Genomic DNA, 12,806 nt, shown 5'->3' on the forward strand with positions numbered 1-12,806 from the left:
ACTTGGTGTGAGTCTCTAGGGGTTTCTCCCCATTCCTTTTCTGTGTCTCGCCTGTTGGAGTTTCTACAACTAGGTGTAGATCAACGTTTGGCTCTGGGCACCATCAAGGGCCAGATTTCTGCTTTGGCTATATTTTTCCAAAGGCCGTTGGCTGGGAAGTCCTTGGTTCATACTTTTGTGCAGGGAGTTTGCCATCTGGCTCCTCCGGTGCGATCCCTGGTACCTCTGTGGGATCTCAATTTGGTACTTCATAAGCCTCCTTTTGAAAACATTTGTGAACTTCCTTTGCTCACTGTGTCGCAGAAGGTGGCCTTTCTGGTCGCTATTACTTCTGCACGTAGGGTGTCGGAGTTGGCTGCGTTGTTCTGTCGGTCACCTTACCTGGTGGTTCACAGGGACAAAGTGGTGTTACAATCCTGTCAGGCGTTCCTTCCTAAGGTTGTCTCGGGGTTTCATTTGAATGAATATATTGTGTTGCCGTCCTTATGTCCCAAGCCGAAACATCCTAAAGAAATTGCTCTACATTCCCTGGATGTAGTCCGGGAAATTCGGTTGTACCTGGCGGTGACTAAGTCGATTTGGAAATCCAATTCTTTGTTTGTTCTTACGGATGGACCTCGTAAGGGTCAGGCTGCATCTGCTGCGACCATTTCTAGATGGATCAGGTAGACGGTGGTGCAGGTCTATTCTATTAAGGGTCAGGTTCCTCCTATCCCTGTCAAGGCGCATTCTACGAGGGCACTCAGTGCCTCCTGGGCCTTTCATCATCAGGTGTCAGTGGTTCAGGTGTGCAAGGCGGCTACATGGTCGCCTGTACACACATTCACAAAGTTTTATAAGGTGGATGTACTTGCATCTTTGGATGCTGCGTTCAGCCACAAAGTTTTGCAGGCTGCGGTTGCAGAGGCTCCTGCCTCTTGAGCATGTATTTTTTCCTGGTGGTGAGTTCCTGTTTTACATTGGCTATGTTTAGCCCAGTGGCGGCTGGTGCTCAAAATTTTTGGGGGGGCGCAAACAGAAAAATGTAATAGGCATTGCTTTGCGGCAAAAAACCCTGTAAAAAATTGCGTCACTTTGAGGTCACAAAAGTGTGAAAGGGGCCTTCAGTAATTAAGGTATAACGTGCCCCCTTTCAATGCAGAGAGACCAGTGTGCCCCCTTCAATGCAGAGATCATCGTGCCCCCTTTCAATGCAGAGATGCCCGCGTGCCCCCTTTCAATGCAGAGATGCCCGCGTGCCCCCTTTCAATGCAGAGATACCAGCGTGCCCCCTTTCAATGCAGAGATACCAGCGTGCCCCCTTTCAATGCAGAGATACCAGCGTGCCGACTTTCAATGCAGAGATACCAGCGTGCCCCCTTTCAATGCACAGAGACCAGTGTGGTTCTCTCTGCAGGTTCCGCTATAACCTTAGACTTGTGATCTCCCCCAGAAGGGTGCACACAAGGGGGCAGGTACACTTCATAGAAGAACAGATACTGATGATGGGTATTATAGACAGGACAGGTGCTCTACATAGGACAGATACTGGTGATGGGTATTTTACGCAGGACAGGTACTTTGCATAGGAGGACAGATAACTGGAGGTGATTGGTAATATAGACAGGGCAGGTACTCTACATAAGAGGACAGATACTGAGGACAGGCATTGTAGATAAGACATGTACTGAAGACAGGTATTTTAGATAGGAGCACTGTACTGTAGATAGGAGGACAGATGCTGGGGAGGTCCATAAGTTTAGGTAGTCACCTTTTGACAGTGAAATGACAGGAAGACAGAAATTACAGATGGATTGGTCTGCATTAGTGCTAAAGAGAGACAGGTGAGCAGATACTGTTGGTCGGCATATACTGTACAAAGACACCCAGCTAGATATAATGCATGCAATTCAGCAAGGTAGCTCTTGGTACACAGGTAAGTGATGTGTGTATATATATATATATATATATATATATATATATATATATATAGTACTTACAGTACATGCTAGAGGATGGTTGGGATTGGTGGCATCGGTGGTGGTGGAAGGGATGGGTGGCAGCGGTGATGGGATGAGTGGCAGACGTGGGGGGGAGGGGTGGGATGAGTGGAAGCAGGGATGGGATGGGGTGGGATGAGTGGCAGCAGGGATGGGATGGGGTGGGATGAGTGGAAGCAGGGATGGGATGTGGTGGGATGAGTGGCAACAGGGATGGGATGGGGTGGGATGAGTGGCAACAGGGATGGGATGGGGTGGATGAGTGGCAGCAGGGATGGGATGAGTTGCAGCAGGGATGGGATGAGTGGCAGCTGGGATGGGGTGGGATGAGTGGCAGCAGGGATGGGATGGGGTGGGATGAGTGGAAGCAGGGATGGGATGGGGTGGGATGAGTGGAAGCAGGGATGGGGTGGGATGAGTGACAGCAGGGATGGGATGGGATGAGTGGCAGCAGGGATGGGATGAGTGGCAGATGGGATGGGTGGCAGCAGGGATGGAATGGGATGAATGGCAGCAGAGATAAGATGGGATGAGTGGCAGCAGGAATGGGATGAGTGGCAGCAGGGATGGGATGGGTGGCAGCAGGGATAAAATGGGATGAATGGCAGCAGGGATAAGATGGGATGGGATGAGTGGCAGCAGGGGTGGGATGAGTGGCAGCAGGGATGGGATGGGATGAGTGGCAGCAGGGATGGGATGGGGTGGGATGAGTGGAAGCAGGGATGGGATGAGTGGCAGCAGGGATGGGTGGCAGATAGGATGAGTGGAAGCAGGGATGGGATGGGGTGGGATGAGTGGAAGCAGGGATGGGATGGGGTGGGATGAGTGGCAGCAGGGATGGGATGGGTGGCAGATGGGATGAGTGGCAGCACGGATGGGATGGGGTGGGATGAGTGGAAGCAGGGATGGGATGGGGTGGGATGAGTGGAAGCAGGGATGGGGTGGGTGGCAGATGGGATGAGTGGCAGATGGCATGGGTGGCAGATGGGATGAGTGGCAGATGGCATGGGTGGCAGATGGGATGAGTGGCAGATGGCATGGGTGGAAGCAGGGATGGGATGGGTGGCAGATGGGATGAGTGGCAGCATGGATGGGGTGGGATGAGTGGAAGCAGGGATGGGATGGGGTGGGATGAGTGGAAGCAGGGATGGGATGAGTGGCAGCAGGGATGGGATGAGTGGAAGCAGGGATGGGATGGGGTGGGATGAGTGGCAGCAGGGATGGGATGGGTGGCAGATGGGATGAGTGGCAGCACGGATGGGATGGGGTGGGATGAGTGGCAGCACGGATGGGATGGGGTGGGATGAGTGGAAGCAGGGATGGGATGGGTGGCAGATGGGATGGAATAGGATGAATGGCAGCAGGGATGGGATGGGTGGCCGATGGGATGAGTGGCAGCACGGATGAGGTGGGATGAGTGGAAGCAGGGATGGGATGGGGTGGGATGAGTGGAAGCAGGGATGGGATGGGTGGCAGATGGGATGAGTGGCAGCAGGGATGGGATGGGATGGGGTGGGATGAGTGGAAGCAGGGATGGGATGGGGTGGGATGAGTGGCAGCAGGGATGGGATGGGTGGCAGATGGGATGAGTGGCAGCACGGATGGGATGGGGTGGGATGAGTGGAAGCAGGGATGGGATGGGGTGGGATGAGTGGAAGCAGGGATGGGATGGGTGGCAGATGGCATGGGTGGCAGATGGGATGAGTGGCAGATGGGATGAGTGGCAGATGGGATGGGTGGCAGATGGCATGGGTGGCAGATGGCATGGGTGGCAGATGGCATGGGTGGCAGATGGCATGGGTGGCAGATGGCATGGGTGGCAGATGGGATGGGTGGCAGATGGGATGGGTGGTAGATGGGATGAGTGGCAGATGGCATGGGTGGCAGCAGGGATGAGCACTGCTCTCTCCTGGCTGCCTCTATGAAAGCACATCCTGCCTGAACGGTAAGCAGCTTCTTCTCTCATCACTCCACATGTGCTTCTTGCAAAACACACAGAGTGAGGCCTCCCCCGAGAGCTGCACTGTCGCTGCCTGTCTGTTTCCTCTCACTCTGCAATCTATCTGCATTGTCTGCACACACACACAGGCACACAGACAGGACAGAGAGGACCACACTGAGTCTGACTGAGGCACTTACCTGTCACTGCTGCTGCCTGGCATGCTGCTGCTCTCGGGAGTCGGCCAGTCGGGACTCTCTGGAGAGTGGAGTGGAGTGGAGACAAGACTTCCTCTTCTCTTCTTCCTCCGATGCGTGCCATCCCGGAGCCCGCTCTGACCATCTAACGGCGGGAAGGTGACTGCACCGCCCCCAGCAATGATGTCCTGAATCATGATTGGTCCAGGCTGGAGTCTGGACCAATCATGATCCAAGACATCACAAAAGGGGGTGGTGTAGCGCAGTGCTCTATGCGCTACAGTTACGCCCCAGAAGGCCGTCAATCGGCGCCTCTGCGGGTGGAAAACCCCACCCCCCATAGGCACCAATGAGGCGGGCGCCAAAAGGGGGTGGTGTAGCGCAGTGCTCTATGCGCTACAGTTACGCCCCAGAAGGCCGTCAATCGGCGCCTCTGCGGGTGGAAAACCCCACCCCCCATAGGCACCAATGAGGCGGGCGCCCCTTGTGGGCAAAACATTTTTTTTTTTTAATCTTTTCTTTTTCTTTTTGGGGGGGGGGGGGGGGCGCCGCCCCCTATCGGCCGGCCGCCACTGGTTTAGCCCTTGTTGGGAATTTAATGTATTGCTGTGTTTTTTCCCTCCCCTCATGTTGATACTGCTTTGGGACATCCCAAGGGTCTAAGAAGATATGGAGCTGTGTCCGTCAGTGAACGAAAGAGAAAACTGGATTTTGGTTTTATCGTAAAATCCCTTTCTCTGAGGTTCAGTGAAAAACACAGCACCCACCCCTCTGTTGGGTTGAGTTATGTATTCTTCTTCCGACGCTGCTTGTTACAAACTGAAGTCCTGTAGCAGGAAGTGATGGTATACCCCCTGGGACCGCCTCAGGGGTGTAGCCAAAATTTTTTCCGCCTAGTCCTACTCCTGAAGAGAGAGCAGCATACGCCCAAGGGTCTAAGAAGACATGGAGCTGTGTTCGTCAGTGAACCTCAGAGAAAAGCATTTTATGGTAAGACAAAAATCCAGTTATTTTCTTCACTGTTTTTGGCACTTTAGTGACTTTAGGCTTTTTCCCCTTACTTTGAAATAACAAAATATTGATTTATTTGGGAATACATTTGGGTTGGCAAACAACTAAACTTTGTATGTGTAGAATTTTCTTTTTAAGGATAAGTTATACCTAAGTCCCAGCCTTAACACAGCCAGTGGAATACCTACAGGGACCCCAGGAGCATACCACCAAAGCAGTCTGAACGTTCTGTGCAGAGAATAGAGACAATCTGTCACAGGAAACAGAAAAACACCTGGGTCATGCCTAGAACCCCTAGCTTGCATTCCTATAGGGAACTAACATGACCGCCCATGCATTTCAATGAGAATTCTTTTTACATTGATGCAGACCAGAAAGACTACAGAGGCATCGGGGGTCCCCAGGAGGAGACTCCACCAGGACAAAACCCTCCCCCCAACACCGAACTGCTGCATCCGCCCCTCAGAGGGGACAGCCCAGGGGGCCCTGGTATCACTGAGAAGCCAGGGGAACCGAGGGTCCGACTTTCCCAGGGAGGGGGCCCATGTCCACCCCGGGACCGCCAGAGAGTTGGGGGGACACTTACTCACCATACCACTCCGAACAGCAGACTACCTCTCCACTAGGGATGGGGATGCTAACGACCAGGGGGTAAGCTGCGGCTTAGGGCATCCTAGGTCGTGTGCGTCCCGGCGAGGTGTTTCACTCGCCGGCCCGCTCCCGTCCACCGGGGCTCTGTCGCGGTGAGGCCTAGTGCTGGACTATAACCTGCTCACGCTCGCTTGGCAGGCTGGGAAACCTTAAGGATCTAGGATATCCAGTCCGAAACCCAGCCGGCTTTTTCTTTTAGTTCTCTCAGGAACAGTAACTAAAAAATAAAGTCTTAGGCCCCTTTCACACAGGTGGACCGATCAGATCCGCCTGTCCATTTTTTTGGCGGATCTGAACGGATGCCCCATGTATCTCTATGGACCTGTCCGCTGACATCCGATCCGTCAAATCTGGACAGATGGAAACCCTATTTTCCATCCGTCCATCGGATCGGATGAGAACACAGTCCAATCACATCCGATTCCCCCATAGAGAACAGCAGGACCTGAAAGCTGTGTCTCCGCACACAGCACGGAGACACAGCTGCCATCCGCCTGCTCAGCGGGGGATCAGCAGATTCATCCCCCGCTGAGAAAAATGTAGTCCGACTGACGGACTCCCTGTGTGAAAGGGACCTTACAAAAAAAGGTTCCCAAAAACAAACAGCTTAGACCAAAGTCCCAGCAGGAAACTAGGTCCTACTCCTAAACCTAAACTAGGCACAAACAAACTGAGGGCTATAGCAGTGTGTGGGTGTATGCCTGCAGGGACTGCCCCATAGACATGGTAACTTTTTTCTTGCCTAGCGTCCTACTCTTGTTGGGGGCAGCATAACCCAATGGTCAAGATGATATAGAGCTGCGTCTGTCAATGAACGATAGAGATTTTTTTTTTATTACACAAAGTTGTCACTAAATGATATATTGCTCACACGTGTCATGGGTAAATATTGGATGACACCCCAAAATACATTCTGCTGCTTCTCCTGAGTACAGGGATACCATACATGTGTGAGACTTTTTGGGAGCCCGAAAACCAATCACCGCCTTCAGTCTTTCTGAGGGCAGAAATTGCTTAATTTACTTTCTCACTACCTATCACAGTTTTGGAGGCCCTGAAATGTAGAGATAGCACAACCCCCCCCCAAATTACCCCATTTTGGAAAGTAGACACTCCAAGCTACTTCGTGAGAGGCATGGTGAGTCCATGGAATATTTTATTTTTTGCCACAAGTATTGGGAAAATGCCATAAATGTTTTTTTGTACACAAAGTTGTCACTTACATGATATATTGCTCAAACATGCCATGGCTATATGTAGAATGACACCCCAAAATTCATTCTGCTGTTTCACCTGAGTACGGGGATACCACATCTGTGAGACTTTTTGGCGGTCCCCATGTACAGGACCCCGAAAACCAATCACCGCCTTCAGGCTTTCTAAGGGCGTAAATTGTTGATTTCACTCCTCACTACCTATCACAGTTTTGGAGGCCATGAAATGCCAAGATAGCACAACCCCCCCCCCCCCCCCCCAAAATCACCCTTTTTTGCAAAATAGACACCCCAAGGTATTTGCTAAGAGGCATGGTGAGTATTTTGCAGCTCGCATTTGTTTTGGAAAATGAAGAAAGAAGAGTAAAATATATATATTTTTTTTTTCAATTTGCAAAACTTTGTGACAAAAAGCGAGATCTGCAAAATACTTAATACCTCTGTGATAGGTAGTGAGGAGTGAAATCAACAATTTCCGCCCTTAGAAAGCCTGAAGGCCATAATTGGTTTTCGGGGTCCTGTACGCGGCTAGTCTGCCAAACACTCTGGCTTGTGGTATCCCTATTCTCAGGGGGAGCAGCCGAATGTATTTTGGGGTGTAATTTCACTTATAACCATGGCATGTTTGAGCAATATATCATTTAAGTGACAACGTTGTAAAAAAAAAAAAAAAAAATTTAATTTTTCCTGATACTTGTGGCAAAATAAAATATCCCATAGACTTAACATGCCTCTCAGCAAATAGCCTAGGGTGTCTACTTTCCGAAAAGGGGTCATTTGGGGGGGGGGCGGGTTTGCTATCTTGGCATTTCATGGCAACCAAAACTATGATAGGTAGTGAGGAGTGACATCAACAATTTCCGCCCTTAGAAAGCCTGAAGGCGATGATTGGTTTTGGGAGTCCTGTACGTGGCTAGACTGCCAAAAAGTCTCACATGTGGTATCCCCGTACTCGGGAGAGGCAGCAGAATGTATTTTGGGGTGCAATTCCACATATACCCATGGCATGTTTGAGCAATATATAATTTCAATGGCAACTTTGTGTATTTTTTTTTTTTTTTTGTCATTTTTCAAACACATGTGACAAAAAAAATATAAATATTCAATGGGCTCAACATGCCTCTCAGAAAATTTCTAAGAGCGTCTACTTTCCAAAAAGCGGTAATTTGGGTTTGTACTGCCCTGCCATTTTAGCACTTCAAGAAATGAGATGGGCAGTCAAAAAGTAAAAGCTGTGTAAATTCCAGCATTTACACCATAGTTTGTAAATGCTATAACTTTTGCCCAAACCAATAAATATACACCTATTGAGATTTTTTTTTTTTTTTTTTATCAAAGACCTGTAGCTAAATACATTTTGGCCTAAATGTATGACCAAAATTGAGTTCAAAATTGATGTAATTTCTTCTCAAACAACCCCCCCCCCCTCCCCAGCTTACAAGATTTGATTGATGGCAGAAGGAGCTTTGGTTGACGGCTTCCGCTGCTGCCTCTCTGTTCTGTAAAAGCAGGAAGAGAGCTGCTACAGCATAGTGCTGGATTGAGTAAGGACTTAGTAAATATCTGGGGGGGGGGGGATGTGATGCAAACACTGGGACATTTTTTACCTTAATGCAGGGAATACATTAAAGTAAAAAATGTTTAGTCTTTACATAAAAAAAAAAAAAAAAAAGCTCTGAAGTGACATCCAAAGAAGCAGTACATGTTTCAGGAAGAACCTCCCCTTCATCAGCCTGCCTGATGGGCTACCTCTGTGACCTAAAAGCCGTTGTACTGTATGCATTAACAAGCCTACAAATATGCAGCTTATGGTGTGCCCATATGTGTCTGTGTGGGTTAATGCTTTCATTTTGTTAATGGAGCCAGCATGTGATTACTTTGTCAGAGCTGACATGTTGTTCATATGATCGGTAACCACTCCTGATGTTAGTGGGGACCCCGGCCTTCACTGACATCAGGATTGAGAGCCAGGAGCTGAGGTTTTGGCTAAAGGGAGAACTTTTTTAAATCTGTCCTTAACCACAGGGCACCGTGCTGGAGAACATTATTATAAAGATTGTAGATGGGAAGAGGAAAACCTCAAAACAAGATGGAATCATTGGGACTGGCAACCTGCAACAAACACCTCTGTACTCAAGAAACCCTAAATATTGTGTAGCCTTTTTAAAAGAGCCCAATAAAAACTGCAATTATTCACTTTGGAAACTTAATTTGAAGACTTATGGACAACAAGAAAACCACAAATGTTCTCATTGATTAATTTAAGTTCTTAGAGGATTGGAAGACAGGAAAGTCACCTAAATGCAGCAGAAAATATTTGGGTCTGCTTTGTTTCGAACCTCACATGTTATTTAAGTTTTAAATTTTAAACAAAACCAATTTCCCTGTATCCATAGTCCAGCCCTTTTATCATTTGCAGTTAATTCCTCAGAGTGATAAATGGTAGGGCAATGGGAGACAAGGACATATCTGCTACTAAATTAGTAAAACCCACGTTTTGGAGCTTGTGCTCTAGTTATCCAGTTATCCCAATCTACATTCTGACCTTTTTATTGTCTGTGGTGTCATCCTGGTGAGTTTCAAATTTTACATGTGGTCTTGTCCGGGCTTATGATTGTCTTGACTGCTGTTAACAGTCAATCCAATTGTAACTGTTCACATTTCTAATATTTTGCTCTGATAATATGGCAAACATTGGGACATTAGAACGTAAGGTAATTTGATTAGGACCACTTTGATTATCTTGGGTTATTTTTTTATTTAGCGGTCTATTGACTAATACAAGCATGAATTGACTATTGGCATCATAGTTAAAAATGCATTTCACACAGCTGTGCTTTAAGTCCAAGGAATTCTCATTTTCCTGTCTTTTTTTTTTTTTTTTCTAGAGCAAAGAGCTGGAAGAATTCATTCCTCCAAGTAGGTGAAAAAAACTACAGCCAATGATTCTTAATTGCTTTAACCTAAAGTGAACCTATGCTCCCTTTTAAAATTTTAATCGTAAAACATCTGCCTAAGAACTGCTACCACAAAATGGTTGGTATTACCTTTATAACCAAGGACAACCCTTTCTGTGCCACTATTTGATCTAATATCACTTAATTGCTTGGGACTTTATAGGTAAAATATATGTAGAGCCAAAGCCTTTTATAGTTTGGAAGACATGAGGAAGTCGCTAAACTGCTGGGGAGATTCACCCCTAATATTTGTCCTAATGACTATTATTTTTCAGTACATAAAGAAATAAGAGAGGCATACTTTTAGATTTGTCACTGAAACAGAAAATGAGAGTAAGAATTTTGGTAGGCTACTAGTGCAATGATACAGCGTGTTTTGGCCACGCTATTCCCTGCACTGGATTGAGATTTGGTGTCACACAAAGCCTATATACACTTATTTTAGTGCGTATCCATTTGGCTGCATGTTTTGTTTTATACAATACACATTTGGTAATACACTAGGCATGTGAACCCTCCTGTGTGCTCTATTACAGTACTCTTGTTTGTGTCTACTAGATTCTCTGGTCTGAGGAGGGCTACTTCTTTGAAGCATACCTGAAAGATGTTATTCTATTGCTTTTTATGATCCACTGCACAAGTAGACTATGAGGCAAAACTCTGTGCTAAAAGTGTTTGCGTTTTGTGCAACTGGCAAACAAGGGTTTTATGGGCAGCCCATTACCACCCCTCCTACTTCCAGCATGCCCAATTTTTTATTGCTAGTGTTCTTAGAACATCTTCTCTCTACTCTTCCTTCTTATTCTCTTATCAAGATTTATTTTTTTCTACTATCAAGATTTTATTGTTGCTGCAAAGCCACTGGGGTGTCAAATTTGCAGCTTTCTGATCAGATAATCCTTGGCTTTGCCTTGAAAACTATACTTGGACCCTGATGGGAAGAAGTGGACAAGCCTGTAATGTGTCTCTTTGAGCAGTAGTCTCTGCATTAGGCACTCACCTAGACACCAATGAGTGGAGCGCAAAGGGCTTTAGTGGTCCAGGGCTGTGATCCATCCATGCAGGGGTACCCTGTCCCTGAAAATTCCTTAGGGTCTATGTCTACTAGGAAGGTTAGGACTGCTGAATGGGACTTGTCTCCTGTATCCTGCCTATCTTTCTGGAGGGGGCCGCATGTCTAAAGTCCATCGCTGTGGTAAGTCAGAGCTTTGGCCCTTCTGTGAGCCTGGATTACTGATTTGAGTCCCCTAAGGAGTTAAATCTCCTTAGGCGCACCAGCTGAGACACTTCTTTGTTGCACATTTGGTCATGTGGGAGGTGCTGCAACACTTTTTTGTGTTTTGGAACTGTGACGCATTTAAATTTGTTGCATTTTCCGGGCTCGCTGCCTGGACTTAGTTACTGAGGCTGTGCAAACTTCTTTCTGGGGACTCGTACTGCATGTGTGCATTCCATTTTGGACCACACATGCAGACTGGCTCACTCTCTCCACCAACTGGTAAGCAGCTCAAGCATTCTGAACCTCCAGGACACAATTGGGCTCCCTCTGTGTCAGTCACTGACCGTGTTATCTCTTCCAGTGTATCATGGGTATTACTTGTGGGAATTCCTCACTTGCAACAATATAATGACAGATCATAAACCCTTCAGGCTTTGCTGGCTTGCAACCTGCTAACAGTTCTGAGGAAGGGGGAGTTTGTAGTGCACCCCCTAAGTGTTCTAAGATAAATAGCCGCTACCCACCTCGGAGGCCTCTAAAACCTCTGTAGGGGTGGCTCCCTTGTCCTGCTTATCTACAAATGAGTCCTCTGTTTTTATGTTTGAGTTAGTGGGGAATATTTCAGCCATGTTGGCTCATTTTGTGTGCAAGGGCTGCAATCAAGAAGCCATGCCAAAGGTCACACACATGGGTTCTTTAAAAAGTCCCCAACATGTCCAATATGTCCATGTACACTTGCTTTTGCAGCCCTTTTTGTGCTTTTAAGTGGCCTAATTCTGAAATAATTCTTACGCCTCATGAGGGTTTTGTCCAGCAATAACCTGAGAAGGGCTCCTATAAAGATGGACTATTACCTGTTTTGGACCCAGCTATCCCCTGTCTTAACAGACCCTGTTCAGGACAACCTAGTCTTGAAAGATTCTGTGAAAAAAAGGTTGTAAGCCCTTTCGAAGGCCTTGTTTTCAGTTGCAGTCCCTGCTTTGGAACTTGCCATTGTGGCCATGACTGTCTACCAAACTGTAGCTGTCTGGTCTAAAGGTCCTGTCTCGGAATCCTGGGTATATCCTGACCAGTGCTTCTTAAAAGAAGTTCCTTTTTGTTTCTGCTAGGGCTCCAAGGCCAAGCCTTCAGTTACAAAAACAAGTTCTTCTCGTAAAGGGAAGTGGGTGGGGAAGAGTCTGCTGGCCTTTGCTACCATCTCTTTCTGGGCCTTTGCAGACATTTGGGTCTAGAGCATAGTATCCATAGGCTACAGGCTGGAATTTCAGCCTTAAGTTTTTCCCCCGCTTCATGTGTTCATTGCCATTGTCCTGGGGAAAGAACGTTTCTAATGTTTCTATTGAAATCGGTTTACAATTCCCAAGGTGAAAGGAGGCCTCCACCCTATACTGGAATGGAAGGTTCTCAACACCTTCCTTCAGGTACAAAACTCCTTCCTGAAATTTCCAAGGTCAGTCATTTCTTCCCTCATCCGGGGGACCTTCTGGTCTCTATGGACTTCAAGGAAGCTTACTTGCAAATCATCATCTGCTTTTTCCTTTCTCTTTGGTATTTTCACCATCACCTTCACCGAAATGCTAGCCCCTGCTTTCTCTGCTTTGCTTTCAGGGTCTCCCCATAGTGGGCTTTTCTAGACAGC

General features: G+C 47.4%; 2 protein-coding genes across 4 annotated transcripts in view; one reads left to right on the plus strand and one right to left on the minus strand.

Moving 5' to 3' along the window:
* MYO15B (myosin XVB) overlaps nucleotides 1-12,806 on the minus strand; it is a 764,404-nt gene that overhangs the window by 400,387 nt on the left and 351,211 nt on the right. The gene's annotated exons all lie outside the window — the stretch shown is intronic.
* The window catches only part of RECQL5 (RecQ like helicase 5), a 276,003-nt gene that overhangs the window by 157,218 nt on the left and 105,979 nt on the right, over nucleotides 1-12,806 (plus strand). For both annotated transcript variants that reach the window (XM_082273010.1, XM_082273011.1), the window contains one exon: nucleotides 9,880-9,910. In XM_082273010.1, coding sequence (XP_082129136.1) covers nucleotides 9,880-9,910 — 31 coding nt within the window. The remainder of the gene's footprint in view (nucleotides 1-9,879; nucleotides 9,911-12,806) is intronic.

The sequence above is a fragment of the Pelophylax lessonae genome (assembly GCF_965119305.1).
Source record: "Pelophylax lessonae genome assembly, chromosome: 11".
Taxonomy (NCBI): Eukaryota; Metazoa; Chordata; class Amphibia; order Anura; family Ranidae; genus Pelophylax; species Pelophylax lessonae.